This window comes from Trichechus manatus, unplaced genomic scaffold (assembly GCF_000243295.1).
Source record: "Trichechus manatus latirostris isolate Lorelei unplaced genomic scaffold, TriManLat1.0 scaffold00021, whole genome shotgun sequence".
Lineage (NCBI taxonomy): Eukaryota > Metazoa > Chordata > Mammalia > Sirenia > Trichechidae > Trichechus > Trichechus manatus.
The window spans coordinates 22,738,946-22,762,276 of NW_004443957.1; the positions used below are offsets into that span (position 1 = coordinate 22,738,946).

Consider the following 23,331-nt stretch of genomic DNA (forward strand, 5'->3'; position numbering starts at 1 on the left):
GTCCTACCCTCTTTTAAGCCTGTTCCTATATAAGAAACTACCAAATGTTTTCTGAAGCGACACTAGTATTTTGCAATCCTTTCAATTTTATTGGAGTTCCAGTTATTGTCCGTGCTAGCCAGAATTCAGTATTACTGTTTTAGTAGCTATGTTATTTTGGTCTTAATTTACATCTTCCTAATGACTAGTAGATGTTTAGCGTCTTACTTTCTTTTTGGCATCCAGTTGATCTTCTTTGGTGATGTCTGTTCAAATCTTTTGCTTATTTTTTGAGTTACTGAGTTTTGTGAGTTTTTACATTCTGGATACAAATCCTTTATCAGATGCTTTCTTTCAAGCCTGTTCCACTAAAAGCTTGGTACCACTTTTGGTTTAGAAAAACACTTGCTAACACAGAAGACAGACATTATGACTTAACAGGTCTCCTGTTTATAAGATCAAATTTGTGACTCAGCCTCATCAAGTATTTAAGATGGATATTGGTGTTTCCTTGTTTCCCTTCTTTTTCACCCAGTTAATTTATCCTGTATACCTCACTCACTGACTCAAATCTTTGTTTGGAACAGGATACAAATAAATGACTAATATAAAACTGAACTTTCTGTGACTTTATATACTTCTGAAGGCAACCCTAGACTTGCAGAAATGTCCTACTGGACTTTCTCCTTTGCCTACTTCAAGTTAAACATTCTGAGGTCTGAAGAAATTAAAGGCTGCACACCTAGTTTGTTAATTATGCAAGGATTCTAGCACTATATCACATCCCCAAATCTAGGTCTTTTTTTCCCCAAAAATGATTGTTATGAGGAAACTCTTAAAATATTTTTGAACAATGGTAAAGTATGTAGGACAGATTAGAAGCCAGAAATCAGAACCCTATACTGAAAATCATAATACAGAATAAAACTTATGCCTGAGTATAACTAACCATATTGTTAATTAGAAGTTATTTTGGGTATTTCACTATTCTTTGAGGAATCTAGTATGTTTTGTGCACTGTTAAAGAAGTTGTATTACTACTGATAGTAAACAAACTACTCCAAAATCCATACTGGTAAAGAAAATATAAAAAAAAAAAAAGAAATTATGTTGAGACTATGACACATTTTTCTCCCTCCCTGAAGAAAACATACTTTTTAGATGTGGATAAGTAGTTAACTGGTTACTGAGCACTGTTTTTCCATTATGGCAACTTATGTTCATGCAGATTGGCTCTAATGGCTTCTTAGAAAATACTCATAGCCACTGGATAACTTGTTTGGCATCACAGTAAACTCTGACCTGAAATACTCCACATATTATTTGCATTAAGCGTGTCACTTATGAACTGAGAAGTGATTTCAAAGATTTTACTGCTGAATCCCCAACTTTTTTTTTTTTGGTGCTAAATAGGACATAATACAGATCCGTTTCAAAAACAGTCATCATACTAGGCACGGTGAAATCTGCTAACCTAGTTTTAGTCCTGAACCAAACCATGTATAGATGGACAGTCAGGAACTCAGCCAGTTTTCTTGGTGGTTGTTTGAAATAAGGTGGCAAACTACCAGTGGGAAAAATACCTACTTCCCTTACCCAAGGTAGCCACTGAAATCACCACCTCATCCCAGTTGGCATATTACATTCTTGTGTGCTTTGTCTCCTGGGTGGGGGAGGGGGAATCTCACACCTGTTGATGCCAAGGTGAATATTTTCCAACTACCTTAAACTCATCATTATTGGGAAAATAAAAAAATGTTTCCCCAAAACTCTTAGTAGTGAATGAGTACACAAACAACATTTGGATGTTAATCCCATGGTGCAAGGATCTCCTGAAAGTACCTTTAATATTACTGTTTGCATCAGCAGCAAGCATCAGAACGTGCTAATTTTGGCACCATAAGTTAGATGTGTGGCATTACACATTAGACACCAAGTCATCCCAACCAGTATTTATCCAGTTGAATAGAAAAACTGAACAAAAACATAGTTCTGATATAGGTTGCATTCACAAACCCACTAAGGATTTTTTTTTCACATCTGAGGGCTGCCATTTAGGGTTGTTTTGTTAATGATAAAGACAGATTTTAGAAGATAAAATACTTAACTGTTCTTTACTGTTATATTAAATGTTTTGCTATACAAGATACACTCTTAATAAGTCAAAATATTTAAAATCAAGTGTCCCAAATACCAAAAATCATATAGCTATGTTACTGTTCAGCAACTCTATCCAAATAAACACTTATATTGCAATCTCAAAAAAAAAAAAAAAAAAAAAAAGCCAAGAAAAAAGCTTAGAAGTGTGCATTCTAGGTGTTTAAAAGATGCACCCCACTTTGCATACTTTTAAGACTACCACTATGCTTCAGTACTTTGAATCTACCATTTTCCTTCAACAGGTAAAACACTATGCTGAGAATGAGAATATAAAAAGTTATAAAAGGGCAATCATAAAAGATTAAATATTGGTAGGCATGTCAGCTTTCTTTTAATAAAAACAAAAATAGTCATTGTCATCTAGCTAAATAAGTCTTTTTTGTTAGATTGTTCCAGTTATTGGAAGAGGGCCCTTAAAAATCCCAACTGCCTACATCTTAAAACCCAACCCCTCTTACCCCATAACACACATTTTAGGGAAGAGTCATTTAATGTGCAAATTGGCAAAACAAATGTGGAGGAGGGGACTTCTTGAAATGATGTGCCCAATCATTCTTGGTTTATTCTTTTACAATATCAACTTCCAAAAAGTAAAGAAACCAAAAAAATTCTAAAAATGCACAAAACAGACCTTCATCTTTGCATCCCTTTCCAAATAAACACAAAAAGTATGTACAGCATGTTTAATAATATGCAATATGCAAAAGCTTTGTGTTGCTGTTAGCAACATCTATACCCACCCACCCTCCTTATTCACAAATGTACCTTTACTAAACACAATTACATCACTAAGCCTGTTAGTTTGAAAGGGTCTTAAATTTGTTAAAATTGGAAAATCTTCATATAGGGGCTCCACTCATTTGACTCAAGGTTATAAACTTCCACCGTATTCAGAAATTCATTGCCATCAAATCCTCCTACTGCATAAATGGTATTCCCTACAGTTGCAATCCCAGCATTGCTCCTTGGTGAAGTCATGTTTCCCATCATCTTCCACTCATTTCTAGTTGGATCATACATCTCCACACAACTGATGGCACGAGAACCATCAAAGCCACCACCTACAAACAATTTTCCTAAAAGAGAAATGAGACAGGGTAAATATAGACAGGCTAAAGTAGTGTGTGTGTGGGTGGGTAGGGCTAGGTATCAATTAGTCTACTTGCTAAAACGAGTGGTTGTTAGGTAGAAATGTCTGTCTATTCATTCTGTCAAAAAAGTATGAACACTCCAGAAGCTGAGGAGACAAACAGTGAATAAAACTGATAAAAACCCATTCCCACATGGAATTCAACTGTGTTTATTCCAAAAACGATGCTAACTCAATTCATTATTATAATTATACAATTAAACACTACTTAAATCAATAAGATAGATGTGAAAACAAGGCTGTAGCTACATAAAACAAAATTTAATGTTTTGGAAAGACTTGTAAAACAGTTTAAAAGTTTTGCTTCTAGTTAGGAACATTTTCACTTATTTTGTTCTGCAAATAATCTTTAAATTTTTGTTCTTAAGGAATGGAAACTCAAAATTCAAGATGCTGCATTATGGGTATGGCTTATGGAAGTAAATGTCTTGTAACTTCATTTAGTGAACACATCCAAAAACTGGTGAATTCATACATTTAAGTTATGTTATCATCTATTATGAATCTCTGAGTAGAAAAGACTTTTTAATGGACAACAAATCACCAGTCCCTATTGCATCAGAAGACATGGCTGTTTCTGAATTCATATTTGTACAAGCATATCCAGGTAGTCCCCGACTTATGACGGGGTTTTGTTCCAACAACTCCATTGTTCAGATGGTTCTGACATAAGTCAAATACTTTTCAAGTTTTCATTATTGCCTGCTATATGGCAATGTTTTGAACAGTATATCATTAACATTGAACATCCGAGAATGGTAACATCTGCAAATTACACACTACAACACTGTATGCAGAACATATTACTAATGTTAAGATGCACCAAAAAAAAAAAAAACCAAAAACTGACCAGACTGTTGTAAGTATGGTTTGTCATAACTCAAATATGTCATAAGTCAGGGACCACTTGTAATTATTACTATTGATATTTTCTTAGAATTTTAGAAAAACTCTTCCCACTAACTACTATTCACCTCCCCCAAATCTCAACACTCACCATCAAGAACAGCTACTCCAGCTCCTCGCCTAGCCACATTCATGGGTGCAATTAAAGTCCAGGTGTTATTTTCAGGATTGTAACGTTCTACTGTGTTCAGACAATTCCAAGACTCTGCACCTCCGATTATGTACAAATAACCACCAAGCTCACAGACTGCAGACTGGTGTCTACCTATAAAATCAAGTCAAACGACAGTTGTTGTAGCTCTCCAAATTATGTGTGTATTGCACATACTGTTGATCCAGATGTCTTTTTTTCAAAACCAACCTTAAGAGAAAAAAAAATCAACTTACGAATGTTAAGAGGAGCACAGCTTGTCCATGCCTTTGTTACAGGATCAAATACATCACAATTTTTTAGTCCTTTTTGCCCATATGGATCAGAGCCACCAACAATGTATAATTTCGCATTCAGAGCACACACTCCTATGTAAGTATAAAATAATGTTATAAATTGATAATTATCATTTAAATATTAGCTACCTAAGAAGAAAGCCATTATTACCTGCATTGCAACGGTTAGTTCTCAATTCTGGAACAGGAGTCCAGTCATCTATGTTTGGATCATACATCTCTCCACAACTCAGGTCATCTGAGTGGCCATTTGATCCACCTACCACATAGAGCTGGCCCTATGGCAAAAGTGAGATTAGAATTTCTGCCATTCTAAAGTTATGATAAAAAGGTAAAGATGGGTTGCAACATAATCTGCTTACCATAAGCACAGCCATTTGAAATCGGGCTCTTGGTGTTCTCATGGGAGCAAGAAAGGACCACTGATCTGTACGTGGATCATAGCATTCAACTGTTCGAAGACATTCCTCTCTGTTGTAGCCACCTGGTAAAAGAACCATGAAGATTTATGTTTGAAATATTAAACTGAACCAGGGTTTCTGGTCTACAATGGTTTAAGTAATCTGCACGATAAAAAAAAAAAGTGTTTCTATCCAATATGTAACTTACTAGGGACTCAGTTTGTTTTAAGTAAGTGCTTGTTATAGATGAAAAATAACAAAATTGTCAGTGTGAGTGAGGTGCTTAGTTTTTGGTTGAAAATTAGAATAATTTATTTACTTTACAATTTAAAAAAAAAATTAGAAAAAGACATTGACCTACAAGTTAAGCAGACACAATAGAATTTACTTGTTATTTCTCTATGTTCTTAGAATGTGATAAAGTTGGAATGCCAAGAAGGCATAACAAACCTTCTACTTCAAAGTTTGCATGTCACAAGCAACTAAGTGTAAATGCCCATTTGCAGGCTTAGCCGTTTGAATGCTTCTGGTAAGAAATCTGCTATTTTCTGTTCTTACCTGCAGCAATGAGTCTACCATTCATCTCTGCTGTTCCCAGACCAGATCGTGCGTACTGCATAGGCGACATGGGCTTTTCTACTAGCTCATCTGGTTGCATCTCAAAGCTTAAACTCTTAACTAGTCTCGGAGTACTTGTTGGTGAGCTCTGTGGGCTGTTTCGTCCGTGAAGGAAAATTACACAGAATACACCATCCAGCACAGCCAGACACAAGTAAGTATTATCTGAAAGGACAAGAGTTCTATGTTTAAGATGCAATTATTACTACTTTTGGTTGCTGTGTGATCTTGAATTGGATTCCACATTCTCCAGATCTTAGACTGGAACAATCTGCCATTGTTTCCCAATTTAACTGCTTCTGTTTTTTTCCTCAAATAGCCAATTTAAGAGTATTAAATGGTTTCCGTTCAATGCTCCTTCTTATAAATAAGTAAATAACAAGTAGAAGACAATCTGACAAGTGTCAAACACTTACTTGAAGTCTTTTCCGAAGCAACGATTTTCCACTCATGCTTAGGGCTTTGTACTGTAGCATTTGGAGAAGAGAGACATCCAGTGGAACTGCTACTTATCTGCTTATGGCCATTCTCACGTGGTGGCTTTTTCTGCAAAATCAAAAGGTAGCTACAGAAACCTAGCCAAAGACTATACACTGATGTACCTCTGTTTCTGAGCTATTCCACAACACTGAAAGAAACACTGAATATCCTTCATCTACGTATGACATTTAACACAAACCAACACTTCCCAATTGACACAAATCACTAGCATACTTCCATCTCCACTTAAAAATGGAACAATCACACCTACACAAATTGCCTGATCAGAAAAAAGCTCAATTTAAACAATTCAAAAAACATGTTGTGGATCAACTATCATGATGGTATCTCCAAAGGGGGAAGAAACCTCAGAATCCACTTAAGTTCAAATATTCTTTATATTTAAAATCTTCCAATAGATGTTATAAATTTATAATGGCACGAATTAACTGAAAGAATACATTTACTCACTGTCTTCATGAAATTGCCAAACCTAATCCACATGTACTAGTATCTTTCATATGATGCCAGCAAAAAGTGAATAGACTTAGATTCATCCAGTCTCTCTGAAAGTGTTTTACAAGAGAAAAAGTGGCAATTACAAGACACAGTTATAGGTATTTTTTTAGGAGTAGCTTATAGATATCACAGACAAGTACATCAAAACACAAAAATAAAAAAGAAACAGTAATCAGAAATGAAATGATAACATGAAGTACCAAATGTTCACAAAAGTAGAATATACAGCAACACTGAAAGAGGGAGAAACGAGCAAAGCTGCCAATTTTCAAATGACTGTAAGAGAACTACACTGTGTTCTTACATAGGCGTTGGTCTAATTACATTAGCCCTCGCCACTCCCAAAGGATATGATCATGTGGAACTGGAAGAGTCAGGACTATCCTGACAGCAACTGCCAAATGAACTGCTAGTACCTTCTGTACCTGGCCAAGTCGGCTCATACACTTACTATGGTCCCCAGGGCCAGAATCACAGGGATAGGTAAGAAATTTCTGATTCTAATAGAAGGAAAGTCATGTAACAAGTAATAGGGGGAAAGATTCTGGTAGTTACTTGAAGATGTTAAAAAAAAAAAAAAAAAAAAGGTATCAAAAGTTTGGCCTAAGCCATTCGAGTCTGGCTACAGCATATGTAGGTTACTGTGAGAGAAGACAGGGAATGTTCCATGGTCATAGTTGTCTAAGCCATTTAGACATTTATTACATACCCACCCATACTAGGTACTGTTAGGCACCTTATTCATATCATCTTTTTAAATTATGTAAGGGAGGTGTTACCTATCCATTTTATAGATTTAAAAAAACTAAAACTCAAAAGATATGCAATGCCTAAGGCCAAACATCTATAATAAAGATGAGGAATTTTAACTGAGTACAAAGCCTACCCTTTTTATACTATGACAGACTGAGTCATCTGCTACTAGCAATTACAAGGTCTAAAAAATCCCATTCCAATCTGTGGAAGGAAGGGGTCCAAAGCACAACAAATTGATGATGCTCACATTAAGAGGTTAGTGCATTAAGGAAATTGTTGTAATGTATTGTCTGTAATTGAGAGAAAATGAATGTAAAGAGTAAAGCACTAATAACAATGAAGGCTACTAATTTATATATCTAAAAAGCCTTACCTAGAAATGCTACCTAACTCCTTCATATTCCTTAGGAAACATTCTCAACCTTTACCACCAAGAAAGAAGAGCCAGGAGAAGAGCGTGTCCTTTTTACCTGGGGTCCCTGCGCTGAGAAACTCCTAGATTGACCCAGGGGAAGACTGATGACAAGAACCTTCCCCCAGAGCCCACAGAGAAAGCCCTCCCTTGGAGCTGACACCCTGAATTTGGACTTGTAGCCTTCTAGACTATGAGAGAATAAATTTCTTTGTTAAAGCCATCCACTTGTGGTATTTCTGTTATAGCAGCACTAGATAACTAAGAATAGATAACTAAGACAGAACCTTTACTCCCTTACCTTCAAACTTTCCTGCCTCAATTCCTTCCACCCAGCCCACCTGCAGGCTGACATGTCCCTTTTCCCCTCTGGCTACCAATAAGGGTAGGCTCTAAAGGCTCTCTCTTCTTCAGCCACAATCACTTCTCAAGGTAAGGTGTTTCTTATTCTCAGTATTCTTTGGAAATTAAATCCATTAATGGTTACTAAGTGACTTCCTAAAACCAATGTAAAAGAGATAACCTTAACTTTTACATGACTTCCCAGAGAAGGATCTGACAGTTGATAATTTAGTTCTGTTTAAAACCTTTTCTCCTATCCTAGGTAGCTTTTAAAACACAATTCTTTTACCTGTCCTCCTACCTTTCAAATGGTTTCTTCTCAACCTCCTCTTTCTACCTCTGAAGCCTAATGTGTGTCCCTCTTCCTTTTTACTACATGATCCCTATTCATGGAGTCACCTTCTAATGAGCTATACAAGTCAGAACCCCACTCACTCAAATTCTTTTTCCATAATCTTCGTAAACAATCACTAAGGCCTCTTAACTCAATGTACATAAATATAAATGCTTAAAATCCATCCTTCCTCCTTCATGCCTTTAGACCAAGCCCTCCTTTTTTTCACCAAACTATTGCTTGTAATAGTCTACACATTGTTCTCACAAGCTATAATCCACCTCTGACTTGGTAATAAAAATAAAGGGTTCAATAAAATTTGGGAAGTTAAAAAAACAATAACAACAACAACAAAAAAACAATGCAAATCATCTCGAATCCTACCACCCAAAGACTGCCACCTAATAGTTAACTCGTCTAAAATATGATTATTAGCGAATGTACAGATCTTTGCTGTACAGAAGTACCACAATTTAAACAATCTCCCTGTTGCTGCACTTAAGTTTTGCCCAGTGTTTCATTATTATTAAAGTTGTCTAAAATTCTTTGAAGGTTCCCCACTATCTGTAGGGTCAAGTATAAGTCCCATTCTGGTGGCATTTACCTATCTGCCCAGTCTCATCACCTGTAGTTTCAAGTCTGTCATCCTTGCACAGACATTCTTTGCTAGTTTACACACTTCTCTCCATCTAGCATGCAAACTTCTAAATCCTAAGACTGCTCAGTGTCACCTTCTCTGTGAAATTTCCCTTGTTTCTCTCATCCCCATTGTACCCTCTCGCCTATGCCCTTTGTAGATCCCTCTTGTAAGTCTGTATTGTTCTACCTACTCCTATAAAGTGCTGTAAGCAGAATGTCTTTTACACATTTTTGTATCCCCACAGCTAACATCATGGTCTGCCACATATCAGATAATCAACCATTGCTTGTTGAAAGATTACTTAAAAAATATTAATTTATAAGTTAAAGAGGAAAAATACTCTAAATGTTCAAAATGCACAAACATGAACAAAGTTCTCAACTAATTCATACCCAAAACCTCTCTGAGCCTAAAGATATTCAGCCATTATTGCCACAGACCACCACAAAGAGCTAATAAATACCTGCTAATATCACCATACAGGATTACTATTGAGTCCATCATTTACCTTCTAATTATTAAAGGAAAACACTCCTCAGTCTGCATTAACTCACAAATACAATGGTGAGCAAGACACAAAATACATGCTGTATGACCACTTGTCTAAAACACAGGCCAATTACAATTAGTTTATCGTGTTAGATAAACTGTGTTATACATATAACGTGATACTGTTAGGAGTTAGGATAATGGCTTCCTTTGGCATAGTGTATGGCAGAGATTGGAAAAGGACAAGAGGAGGGCTTCCAGGATGCTAGAAATCTTCTCTTAATGGCCTGGTACTGTTTATACTGGATGGTTCACTTATGACACAGTGTATGTACTTTTCTGTATATTATTTGTCCATAAACTAAAAAACTTCATACTGGAGATATTTGTTGTCATATTGTTGATAATGTGTTTGAATAAAGTATGTGTTTACCCACTAAAGGAGCCCTGGTGGCACAGTGGTTAAAGTGCTTGGTTGCTAACTGAAAGGTCGGCAGTTCAAAACCACCACCTATTCTATGGGAGAAAGATGTGGCAGTCTGCTTGCATAGACTGCACCCTTGGAAACTCTATGGGACAGTTCTGCTCCGTCCTATAAGGGTTGTTATGTGTTGGAATCAACTTGAAGGTAATGGGTTTGTTTTTATTTACTTTTTTTTTTTTTGGTACCCACTAAAGTAGGGTATAAATGAACTGAATTTTATAAAAGTCAAAGTAACTTGCTCAATTAGCACAATGGAACTATACTGCTTCAATTCATTTTGCTCATCATTTTGTAACATCTGCTCAACTAAAAACCATTTTTATGTTTATTACATTGTACAATTCATCTTAACTACCATCATTTGTTTTCAAATAATAAAATAGCTCAGGCATCATAAGAAACATCCAAAATTCCTTTTATAACCAACAATTTGAGTCCCCCTGTAACTTTTAAAAATCAGGCCCAACAGTCTTCTCTGTCACAGACTAATCTAATCAAATCATAAAATTAATTCTACATCGCTTCATTCATTTTTCTTACTACTTGTAAATCCTATTTTATGAGGAAAAAATCTGGATGAGTTTCCCTAATTTGTTGAGGTAATTTCTTTTCATGTGGCAAAACTGCTAATAACCCTAAGAGATATGCTTTGTTTCTCTTGAAAATGTTTGTCCAAGTTATACCAATGAGATTCTTCCACTTTCCTTTAAAGGAAAATTTAAGTATGCTATAAAATTCTCTAATCAAATTTTAATCTGAGGTTACCTCAGACTGTGCAATGTGTACCTGCACAAACTGAATGTGGTCATCATCACTGCCAAACACCTCAGCCTGTCCATCTAGTAGATTCCCATCAAGCAGCTTGTGATCAGCTGAGTAGTACAAGGTTTGAACCTGCAAAACAGCAACAGAACACCCATGTGGCTGCTGTCTCCATGGCTACTCCACTAGTATGCAGATTACACAAACGCCTCAAGGTAACCTCCAGGGAGCTTCTTGACATCTTACTCTGGCAGGATCACGAAGCAAAGAAAAATAACATGTCATGGTGGTAAAAATTTAAAAAGAAAACAAAACAAAAAAAATCAAATACAAAATCTTGTAATACTGGCTGAAGAGTCCTTGGCTTGACTGGTTCGAAAGAAATCTTCATTTTTCATAGTTTCCGTTATGAAATATTAAGAAAAAAGGCACTAGTACAATGTATAGGCTCTTAAAGAATATATACATACTTACAATAAAATACTGAGTATGGTTTACACTGTTGAAGATATATGGTCTGATTTGCATAAATATATTCTCTCTTGGGCAGAATAGGCAATAGCAAGAAAAACAGATAAAGAAAAAACCATGCAAAAATTCAAACAAGCTGTAGAAATACTTCCCTTCACAGATGCAAATACATGGATAATGCATCTGATTTTTAAGTGGGAAATTAAATAGAATTTAAGTATCACCTGTTAGCCTTTTAAAACATAAAGATGACAGTATTTTTAAAGGCCAAACAGATCTGGTAAGCATTCAGCCTTCTGAAAGGCTTGTAAATCAAGTGATGAAGCTCTAGATTACTTCATGGCTCCACCTGCATATTTTTATTTCCCACCATTTCTCCATCAATTTCATTTTATTTTTTCTTGTGTATTTTTAAAAGGTAGCCCGAGTTAAGTAAGTGGGTATATGTATGAATAACACCATTGAAAAACACAAAGCTTTAAAGATAAGAATCCTGTAAAGGAGTAAACACCATTAAATCATCATCGTTCTCTGCCCACAGCGGATTTTTCTTAGGAGAACTAGGGCAGGACTGCTGCTTCTTTACGTGTCAATACACTCGAGGTTTCTTCTTGTTTCTTCAGTCTTGGGTATCCTAGTTTTGTTAATAAACCTATGGGGAGATAAATCAATGGGGAGGAACAACCATTAGAAGCTTTTACCTACTTATCAAATTTAAAGCAAAAACCTGTGAAGAAAAATTAAGAATCTACAGAAAATTTCAGTACCACCTCCCATTTCTAAAGCAAATTACATGCTACTTTTAAAGAAAGTTAACAGCACATAATAAGCAAAGAAATAAAAAAAGAAAAGCAGAAGACCAAACTGAACAGTTCATTCAGCTCACCTGGACACCCCCCCTGTTTCTCAGCTTAGGGGTACCTATAGCAAAATTTAAATTCTTTAGGGTCATGGTTATAAAATAAAAGTGAAAGGGAATCCTTCATGTTATAGCAAAATAATTTTTAAGAATTGTTGAATCCCATTTACTTAAAAACTAACCTCTTCCATCAGCTCTTCCAGACTGTCTCCGTTCTCCCAGATGCTACGCTGCACCCAGTTGATTACCTTTGTATACAATTTGCCATTGCTGGGCAAGTAAACATTATCTTCAAGCATTACCTCCAGCTAAAGTTGGGGAAGAACAATAAACATGGATCAGTGTTAAACCTCCGATTCCCAGTTTAATTCTCAATTTTGTAATAAAGTTGTCATCGATACTCAGTTGTATTCCGCACACATTTACTCTAATATGTAAGGAAACCAGACATACAAACACAAAAACAAAGTAAACAAACTGGCAGGCAGAAAACCACTACACTGCTAAAATAACAATGTCAGGTCAATGTATTTTTCCTAAACATTACTCACTTGCTTGAAACATGAACAAAGATTCTCTGCCCGGAACTAAGGAGTATAATTCTGCTTATAGAGTATACGCCTTACCTTTAGCCGTGGAAGTTTAAGAAACTCTTCCTCTTCTGAAATTTGTAACAAATGCTCCTGAATGTAAGCATCAACCTTATTCAACAAACGGGAGTCTCCCATACAACTTGCAAAATTTCGGTAAGAGATGCAGCTGGCAACATCCATTCTAGATAGTAAATAATCGCCACAAACCTTGGAAAAGAAATACACAAGTGCCAACATTTACATATATTTTATTCAATAAACATTATATACTTAATGTGTAAGCACACTGTGGAGATACAAAAATGAATAAAAAAATCACTACCTTAGAACAAGTTTAACAGTAGGTAAACGTACAAATGATAAACATCAAAGAATGTCATATGAATGTCTGAGTTGTTTTGAGAGAGAGGAAGCAAACTGAAATACTATGTAGGTTCAGATAAGTTTTTCCAAGTACAATAATTAAGTTTTCATGAAAGGCATTATCTGAACCAAGCTTTACAGGAGAGATGTTGTTGATACTGGGTGCAGATAGGGAATAGGGAAGATGCTGCAAACAATGTAGTGAGGCTAGAGCAAAGACAAGCCAGCCAGGTAATAATTTTGGAAAGATATCAACTACATCAGGAAGAACCTGGAATGCTGTAAACCACAAAAAGGCTTTCGAGCAGAGGAGTGACATTCAAGCAAAGGCCAGCAAACTTTTTCTTAAGGGGCCAGATAGTAAATATTTTAGACTTGCGGGCCATACTGTCTCTGTTGCAACCACTCAACTCTGTCACTGCAGCTGGAAAGCAGCCACAGACCATATGTAAATGATGTGCATGGCTGTGTTCCAATAAAATTTTATTTACAAATACAGGCAGCTGGCCAGCAGCCTGTTGTTTACAGAGGATTAAATGCCTTTTTTCCCAATGAATTATTAAGCACTTCTCACTGGTGCTAAATTCTAGAAGGAATCCTTTGAAGAAAAACCCTGAAGTGTAGAAGAACAGATAATTGAGGACATAAGTTATGTGAATAACTCTTGAAATAAACAGGAATATTTTAATTCATGTTGTCACAGACAGCCACAACCATTCTGCCATGGATGACTGTTAGAAGAGCAAGAATTTGCTCAAATTATCTTTGAGAAGTTCAATCTTGCTATATTACTATAACCAAACAGTGATTAAAGTTAGGATGATGTATATTCAGTTGTCTGGGAAAAAAAAGATTGGGAGGGGGTAGAATTAGAAACGTGAATGTTGTCAGTTTTTCTTTTCCTGAGAAAAGAACAATTTCAAGTTCTTGACGCAAAATGTTTTATGACAAATTCGGCCTTCTGATCATATAAAATAAGACTCCCTACTAATAGTAATCTCTGTACATTACTTTTGGTACTCTACCTGCTTTACTCGGTCCATCTTCAGTTTTTTTGCTGCAGAATAAACATCTTTTACTAATTCCTTATCAGCTTTCAACCTGTTAGGAAAAAAAGGTCTTTATCATTTAAGATACCAAGGCCTTAGAACACAGATATTTAATTTAAATAAATTTAGAGACTTGGAATTTCCTGATGATACTCCCTAATTACATCCTTTACTTCAAAGTACTTACTGAGCAGTGTAAGCATAATTCAACAGGACTTCAACAGCTTCTGGGTTGAGATCATCAAATTTAACATGTGAAACTCCATGAGGATCACTATCATTATTAAAAATTTCAAATAAATAAGGACTGCAGCAAGCCAGGACTGCTCTGTGTGCTAACATCTCATGGCCACAGACCTGAAATTATGAAGAATTAAAATCACAAGTATTAGGGACTCTGTATTTCTCTAGCTAATTACAACATCTGACTCCATGGTCCTACATTTCCAGATAAAGCATATTTCTTAAAGTCATCTCAGTAAGAACCTACTATGAAAAAGAAAGGAGCCCCTGGGTGGTGCAAACAGTAAGGGCTTGGCTGCTAACTGAAACGGTGGCAGTTTTAGTCCACCCAGGGCACCCTGGAAGAAAGGTCTGGTAATCTACTTCCATTTAAGATACTCCACTGGTCTCGCCCCTTTGGGAGCAAGGGAGGATGAAGAAAATTAAAGATACAAGGGAAAGATTAGTCCAAAGGACTAATGGACCACATCTACCACCTCCACCAGACTGAGTCCAGTACAACTAGATGGTGCTTGGGTACCACCACTGACTGCTCTGGCAGGGATCACAATAGAGGGTCCCAGACAGAGCTGGAGAAAAATGAAAAGCAAAATTATAACTCACAAAAAAGACCAGACTTACTGGCCTGGCAGAAACTGCAGAAACCCCGAGAGTATGGCCCCCAGACACCCTTTTAGCTCAGTAATGAAGTTACTCATGAGGTTCACCCTTCAGCCAAAGGTTAGACAAGCCCATAAAACAGAACGAGACTAAAGGCACACAACAGCCCAGGTACAAGGACTAGAAGGCAGGAGGGGACAGGAAAGCTGTTAATAGGGAACCCAAGGTCAAGAAGGGAGAGGGTTGACATGCCATGGGATTGTTAACCAATGTCATAAAACAATGTTTACTAACTGTTAAATGAGAAAAACTAGATTTTTCTTTAAACTTTCATCTAAAGTACAGTTAAAAAAAAAAAAAGGTCACTAAAAATCCTGTGGAACACAGTTCTACTCTGACATACATGGGGTCACGAGTTGGAATCGCCTCGACGGCAACTGGTTACAAAAAATCCACCAATGTACGGCCTATTGTAATAAAAGATTCTACATGTTTCCAAATAAGTTAAATACCTGAAGTCGAACATCACAAAACTGCCCACTTTTCCTCAGGGCATTTAATTTGGCAACAGAAGACTCAATGAAATTTTCATCTTCAAACATTAAATATCCATTGGGAATCATTTTTCCTTATAAATTTGGCTAAATGGAAGAAAGAAAGCTGAGTTATTATACTAGTAAACAGTAGCTTTTAAAATTATATTTCTAAGAGTAATATAGTGTCTTCATTCTCAAATTCCATCCCACCAACACAAACATTTTATCACACAGAAAACATTGGTGAAAAAACAATGGCACTGAATGCCCAAGTCTTTGCACCCCCATGCTTTGGTCATAAGTCTATTTAAGAATTCATACAGTAGTGGTATCTAAACAATTCTGACCAGGTTTCCCTGCCTATTAGCACATTTGTTCTGAAGGGAAGGAAGCAGAAACCCTGCCCAGCCCAGCCCAGATCCATATAACAAGTAATCTAAAAGTCTGGAGGGATGTGAAGTAGCTATCACATATATATTTCCCTGGATTTTGGCTGCTGTCACCCTCGTTCTTGCAAATAAGAAAAACTATTAGCGATCCCAGTCCTACCCTTTTTCAGTTTCCTTAAAGATACCCAATTTGATTCTATTCCTCAGAAGCATACATAATTGAGATTTAGACGTAGAAAATTGTTCAGCTCCATCCTCCCCTGCCTAAATACACTTAAAAGTCTAGTAAGTCTTGGCACTATAATACCTGCCAAATGATTTTTATAAATGCTTTGAAATATATAAAGAATATACAAGGAATTTAAAAAGATAAACTTAAATTCTGTTCCAAGTTTCATATATTTTAAATTATCTTATCTCCTAAAACTACATAATAGAAACTTGAGTTCTTTTAAAAATTGTCCATTTTATCTCTATTTGTAAACCACTGAGGAATGGCTACAAAAACTGCATCATTAAAAAGCAGTGATAGGAGACTTCAGTCTGAAATAACTGCTTTATTTAAATTCAAAATCATTTACAGGAGGGAGCAATATGAATTTTTGCCCCACAAATGATATTATTGACCTGAAAGGTTGTACTGTCCTCAGCCAAGTCTTTAGAAAAACAATATGTCTTACTTTTGGACTCAGCATTGAATGTTCACTTACCTACTATACTGGTGAGAAATATAATTCTGGGAAGTTTAAATAATCCAGGGACACAGGAGCATTAAAACGTAGCACTTCGTCCAGGTATGAAGACAGGTGGTTGAAGTGAAGGCAGTTGTGTCTTAAGCTCTAATCGTGATTCCAAAACTATCAGGCTTGAAAATGATGTAATCAAGTCCTTAAAAGCTATAGACACGAATTTCTTCTGTGATAATCATGCATCATAATCTGTAACAATGACAATTTAAGTTGGATATTCAGAATGATCAAAAGCTGTCATTAACCTAGATAGGGCAGATCATGTAAAGTCCTGATCCTGAAGAGCTCAAAATCTTGAGGGGAATAGCAAAAATAGTCACGCTACAGAAAATAAACCAACATAAATGCAATTATACATAAACATTTTTCATTCAACTTACAACTACTCAGGTGATACAAATAAATGGGGGGAAAAAAATAAATCCTTCCTTGGAGGTAGGAGCTAATGACTTACTGTTCAAGTGGGAGATACAAGCGCAAGAATACAGTACAAATAAAAATACTGGTTCACTCTAATATTCTTTACTATTCCAACTAATATGCAAACACGTGATTTACTTGTTTCTAAAGCCGGTTAAAATACAGTTACGGAATTTCACCAGCCAACAAGCAGTCTTTTGGCATTATTCCCAGACATGTATACAATGTTATAGTCAAACCAGATGTACCATTCCCCAAAATGTGCTCTGTAATTCCCAGCCTCTGTATCTTTATTCAAGTTGTTCTCTCCACCCAAGAATGCCTTTAACCCAACCTCCGCCAGATGAAATTTTACCCGCTCCACGGAGCCTCTGCCAAAACCCCCCAGTTGGGACGTAGTTCCTCCCCATCCCCTTTCTGAAAAGTATGCAGGATTCTCCAGCTGGTCTGTTCCACGCTGTGCTTATGTGTATCTGTCTATCTACCTTGATTTGAGGCCCCTTAAAGGCAAAGCCTCTGTTTTGTTCATCTTTGCATCTATCCCATCTCATCCAACAAGTAGCCTAGAAACTTGACCATGAAGATTAGTAATTTGTTGAAATGAACTAAACAAACAAAGAGGGAAAGATTGATGTCTATGCTCTGGATAACTATTTTTCTAGAATATAGTAATAAAGCACCAGTGAAATAATTCTAATTCAAAGCAAATCTTCAAATCTAACAATTACGTTAAACTGAAAAATTACTTACTCCAGGACCCACTGAGGACAGTTTCAGTTCTAATTCAACAAATCTACTGTGTTATGTTCAACACAGGCACATATCTGTAAGAGCCGGATCCCGTATGTCCTAACTGGTATCTCCATAACTTAGGTTTCATTTCAACGAAACCCAAGTATTCTGACTCAGGCTTAAACTCTTGTCAATACTTACCCCCGCAACAAAACTATATCATACTACTAAGTAAGTAATATTTATTTCCTTAGCTCTACACTTCATCTAGGTTGATTAAATCAGCTTTTCTGAAGAAACTAGTTCTAATAAAACAAATGTTTTCCAAATACACACAGTTCTATGTATATAGAAAGAACACACTATCCTAAAGAAACTGTCAAAACGCTTTCAATGAAGACCTGACTCAAATTAAGAAAGCCTTTACATATATAGTATACACTGACGAGACCATCCTATAGGCGTTGTTGGCAACTCCTCACTTCCATTTCATAAGCACCTCTTAAAACAAGGGTGAAGTGGGGGAACCTCAAGCAAATTATGTTGATACGGTTAAAACGCACCCTTTGAAAAATCAAAACAAACTAAAAAATTATAATTTGGAGATTTATAAGTATTTTAAACTTTGACCAGTTTTATTCAGTATTTGCTTGGAAACCAGTCATAATCTAAACAAGAATTTAAAATGGCACCTATTTATTGTAATTGATAAATTAGAAGTTTTACTTTATTTTGGTAAAAAATTTACAGTTAAAATTACTGTAGTTCTTTGGCAGAAAACATCGGAGAATTGTTGGAGCAATTCTTGGTATGCAAATTTGTACAATGTTATTAGTTTTGCAATACAAGTCCTACTACATTTAGTACTTGGTGATTTTTGGTATCTCAAGGCCTTAATAAGGACTCATCTCTTTAGTATCTACTGATCAGTATAACCCTACTTGATTTTAAAAGCTAGCCCATGTCTGGGTGAGATTTAAGTTAATGCAAACTTATTTTATTCAATTACTTGTCCTCAAATACTATGTCCCTACTGCCACCCACCCTCACATTTGGAAAGGGACCTGCAAGAAAACCATGTCTTTGAAAGTTTGCATTCATTTTCACAAAAGATTTGGGCAAACTGAGTTTTAAGCCACCCCCCAAAAAATTCACAGGTTATCTTAGTTTTGGTCTATGAAACTCAAGCACAATAACTAGTGGAATAAGAAATGAGGGTTTTTTTTCCCTTTGAAAAGCCAAACCAAGCCCAAACATCTCAGAGCCATATAAAAGTATAACACTTATAAGTTTGGTATTTAAAGTATACATTCAACTGATCCACTTTTAAAATAAAAAAATGGGACGAAATACGATGTAGTCTGATAAACACACTGTATTTCAGCTCCTTATGATCGTCAGTGCAAAAAGGGAGACAGAAGTTTAATGAGTAATTAAACTGCCTAAAAACTAAAAACCAAACCTACTGCCGTCGAGTCGATTCCGACTCATAGAGACCCTACAGGACAGAGTAGAGCTGCCTCACAGGGTTTCCAAGGAGTGGCTGGTGGATCAGAACTGCCAAACTTTTGGTTAGCAGCCAAGCTCTTAAACTGCTTAGTGATACTCAAAAGTTCACAAGCCACCACAGACCCATGAAAAGATTAGCTTTAATGGAAATACAGTTCAACAGGTCTCATCAAAGAGTTGTAAAAAAACAAACAAACAAACAAAAAAACGGTAGGCATAATACCTCCTCCCCCAAAATTCTTCTCTGGCCTTCAATAGGAGCAAGATAAAACGTTATCGTCAAACTTTCAAAGCTCCCTTAAAACCTCTAACCAAATTACAAATATTATCTAAACTTAAGGGCAACTTTTTGAGGGTAGTCAATACACATGAAGTAGCAATCAACTCCACTTTAAAGGGAAGACTTTATAATACAAAAGTAAACCACTGGATATTTTTAAAAGTAGAAGCAATAGCTTCCCAATGTCACCTTTGAAACCACTATCACCAATCTTACTCACTTGCCCCATGCTTTTAACCCCATGGTTTTGTAATTCTATCATTCCACAAACATCTGTGGCACCAAACATATGCCAGACACAATCTGGTCTGGTCTACTCATAATACAATGAAGTTAACTCAATTCCCCAGTCTTGAGCACTTCAGAGACCAGCCAGGAAGACAGTGAAAACAGCTGAAACAAAACGGAAGAAAGGTTTGATAGCATGCATATTCTATAAACTGAAAATACTTGTTTTAAAAGATTACAGATTTTTGGATGCAAGAGACTAATATTAAGGTTTAAACAATGCTAAGGAGGAAGAGCAGATGAGGGATTTTAAGCAAGGAAGCATAGAGGACAGAAGCAGAAAGGTGAGGATGGTTTGGGGGAATGGGTACAACATAGAAGCAGGGCAATTAAAGATACTGTATACCCATGCTTAGTCCTTACCTAACTAAGGCAGTGAGGATTTAAGATATTGTAGCTTGATGTGCAGCATTGTTGTCAAAATCAATATCAAAATTAAGAAATCGAAGAAGCATAAACAGTCATTTTCAGTTTGCTGCATGGTGAAAGGAAGCAAGGAAATGAGGAATTTGGTTTGGGACACTGCAATACTGAGATACCTGTATTACAGGACCACCACGATGATAGCAAAAGTGAAGGAATACTGATCTAGGTATAGGTTTAGAAATCACTTACAAGGAGGTTAACTGAAGCTATACAAGTCAACATAAGAATGTATTTTCTGTGGTTCTTAAGAAACCTAGAAATCACTTCCTTTTTCATACCACCTCAAGCTACACTTTTTAGAACACATGGGGGAGAGGGGTCCACAAATTTTAAGAATTCCTACCTGTAGGATTTGACTACAATCATACTGTTAAAAAGGCTGATGAAATGATTTTTAGAGGTACGTCATCTTTGTACCAATAATTATGATATTTCCCTAATAGGAAAGCATTTTATATTTATACTTGAAATGCCTTGTTTTCTGAAATTAGAAAAACAGAACTACAAATTAAGACAATAGCTGTAGAAATTAATATCTACTAATTAACTAGAGATTTCATCTATTAGGTCAATTCATAGGAAAACCATTCCAGGTCTCTTCTTGGTCAGTGGCTCAAATCTGGTTTACCTCCAGTTACCAAATTACAGACATCTGATACGTAGCTGGCCTGCTGGCATGAAGTGATACTAGTCTCAATTCAATTCTAAATGGTCAGTGTTTTCATAATCTCTAGATTTACAAACACAAGGTGCTCCTTCAGCATCTTTAAGGCAGTAGCTTCAGCAGGACTACGCCTAAACTATTAACGAGAATCTTGGTATTCCTAAGCGATCTGCTTCTGAAAGGTCACAGCCTTGAAAACCCTACCGACCAGTTCTACTCTGCACACATGGGGTCTACATGAGCCAGAATCGACTAGAGGGCAACTAACAACAACAATAAAGCAAATAAATCAATCGCTGGTGCTAGAATCGGTAGAAGAAAACGTGGCCTGTGGTACTCTAGTCCATGCTGTACTTGTTCTACTGTTACAACAGAACTAGGCTTTCAAAGAAAAAGACTGACATTTGCTACTGGGCTCTTGTCTTGATAATAACTGACAGCAGTGTTCACATTTATTGCAAATGAAATCGTTAGCTCTTTTAATACCATGAGCTTCATCCTTCATTCATTATAGCAGATTACAAGTCCTCAAAGAACAGCCTTGACACCCGGGTGTTCTAATCCTCCATCACTGACAACACACATTAGGAAACAAAAATGCGCCTTTTTAAGCGTGATTTCTACTTACTAGTGTCTGAAATATCAGTTGTTTCAAACCAAAAGATTTGTCGACTACATATTAGGAAAAAAAGTGACTATTTCTAAAGTATTTGTGGTTTATGTTTGCCAACGCGCAACTCTCAGATACTGCCTGACACCTTCCTACTATCACGACCCTCTGCAAAATGCTTGCAAGGGCGGAAAAACAGTAAACCTCTCCAACGATTTCTTCAGTAAAAAAGAAAGTGGCAGGAGCCCCAGAGTGACTGCCTGACCAGCCCTACTGCCCCAGGCCTTCCACCCGTGAGACCCAGCCAGCGCCCCCTCGGAAGGCTGCGAGGCGAGGCGCCCAGCGCCGGCACACCTCCGCCGGGATTGGCCGGCCCCGCAGTCATTCAGCGCCGACACGTCAGGGCAGCCGTTCGCTCCCTCCCTCCTCCCGCCCCCTTCTCCCCGCGCTTGGCAAGAAAAGCGGGCAACGTGGAGCGGGAACAAAGGACCTCGCGGCCCACGGCGATCGGGGACGCAGTGCCTCCTGGCTCCAGGCCCATGAGACCGCTGTGGCCCTGATGCTGGCTCCTTGGAAATCTCACCCCAGAGAGTCCAGAGCCTGGGCACAGGGACACGCGAGGCTTCCGACCCTGACAACGGGTCACAAGAGATTCCCGCGCCCCTCCTTCCGGCGGGTCATCCCAGCCCCACGTCGCCCTAGCTGGCCCAGCCCCAAGGGGCCTCTCAGGCAAAAACCTCTGGTTCCTCCCGCTCTGCTTCCCCTGCCGCCGCGGAAAGAATGGACACAAGTCCCCGCGCTCTCCCAGGCGGCCAGCGCCAGCCCTCGGCCGCCAACGCGACCTAGCAACCATGGCAGCGCCATGAACGCGGGGCGCGCGCGGCGCCGGCTCCACGCCCCAGAAAGTGGCGACGGCGTCAGCGTGGGGCGCCCTTCCCCCGAGAACAGGACACTGCTCCGCGCCTCCCACCCTCCCCCGGCAGCCCGCGCCATCCCCTAATCTCGGATTCCGGCAGCGCCCTCTCCTCCGCGGTCGGTAGAACCTGCATGTATTACCTGGTTCCTCTCTGTAGAGATGGAAAAATTCATCTCTGGAGCTTCGATGGGCAGCAGGAGGAAGCAGGCGGGAATCGGCCCAACGGAAAGCGCCTCGAGGAGGCGGGGGGGAGGGGAGCAACCGGGCGGGAAGACGAGCGGCCAGTCCTCGGAGGCTGCAAGCAGGGCGGAGCGCCACCGAGAGTTCGCGGGGACGTGACCGCTCGCTAGCACAGCAGCAAGAAGAGAAAGTGCGCCCAGCGTCCGACCTCCACGCGCGTCCGGGAGACACTGCCACCGTCGCTGCCCGCTCGCACCGCACCCCCTCGCACGTCACCACGTGCGCCGCCGCCGCCGCCGCCGCCTCCTGGCCGCTTCCGGCTCGAATCTGTCCACGAATCAAAGGCGAGCACCCGAAAGATCCCGCTCGCGGCCCCGCCCCCGGCCCGGCCCCGCCCGCCGCTCTCCCCGCCCCGCCCGCTCTTCGCGCTCGGGTTCCTTCCTTCCTGGCTCAACTAGGTCAGCGCAAGGTGATCCCAGGGAGAGAAACAGCGCTTGGGGCGCGCTTCCCTTTACTTATCGGACCATCCCCTCCCTCTCCCCGCACCCTCATATCGTCCTCCCTGACTGTCCGGA

General features: G+C 38.3%; 1 protein-coding gene across 1 annotated transcript; it reads right to left on the bottom strand.

Annotated features, from left to right (window-relative positions):
- Positions 1-698: 698 nt before the first annotated feature.
- IVNS1ABP (influenza virus NS1A binding protein) lies at positions 699-23,080 on the bottom strand. Its single transcript, XM_004372916.2, has 15 exons — positions 22,717-23,080; positions 16,693-16,920; positions 15,570-15,698; positions 14,402-14,571; positions 14,191-14,266; positions 12,836-13,009; positions 12,392-12,517; positions 10,904-11,011; positions 6,078-6,207; positions 5,602-5,826; positions 5,005-5,126; positions 4,794-4,920; positions 4,583-4,714; positions 4,287-4,460; positions 699-3,215 (listed from the first exon to the last, which is right to left on the bottom strand). The coding sequence occupies exons 3-15, from the start codon at positions 15,678-15,680 to the stop codon at positions 2,962-2,964; spliced, it is 1,929 nt and encodes a 642-aa protein (XP_004372973.1). The 5' UTR covers positions 15,681-15,698; positions 16,693-16,920; positions 22,717-23,080; the 3' UTR covers positions 699-2,961.
- Positions 23,081-23,331: the final 251 nt, after the last annotated feature.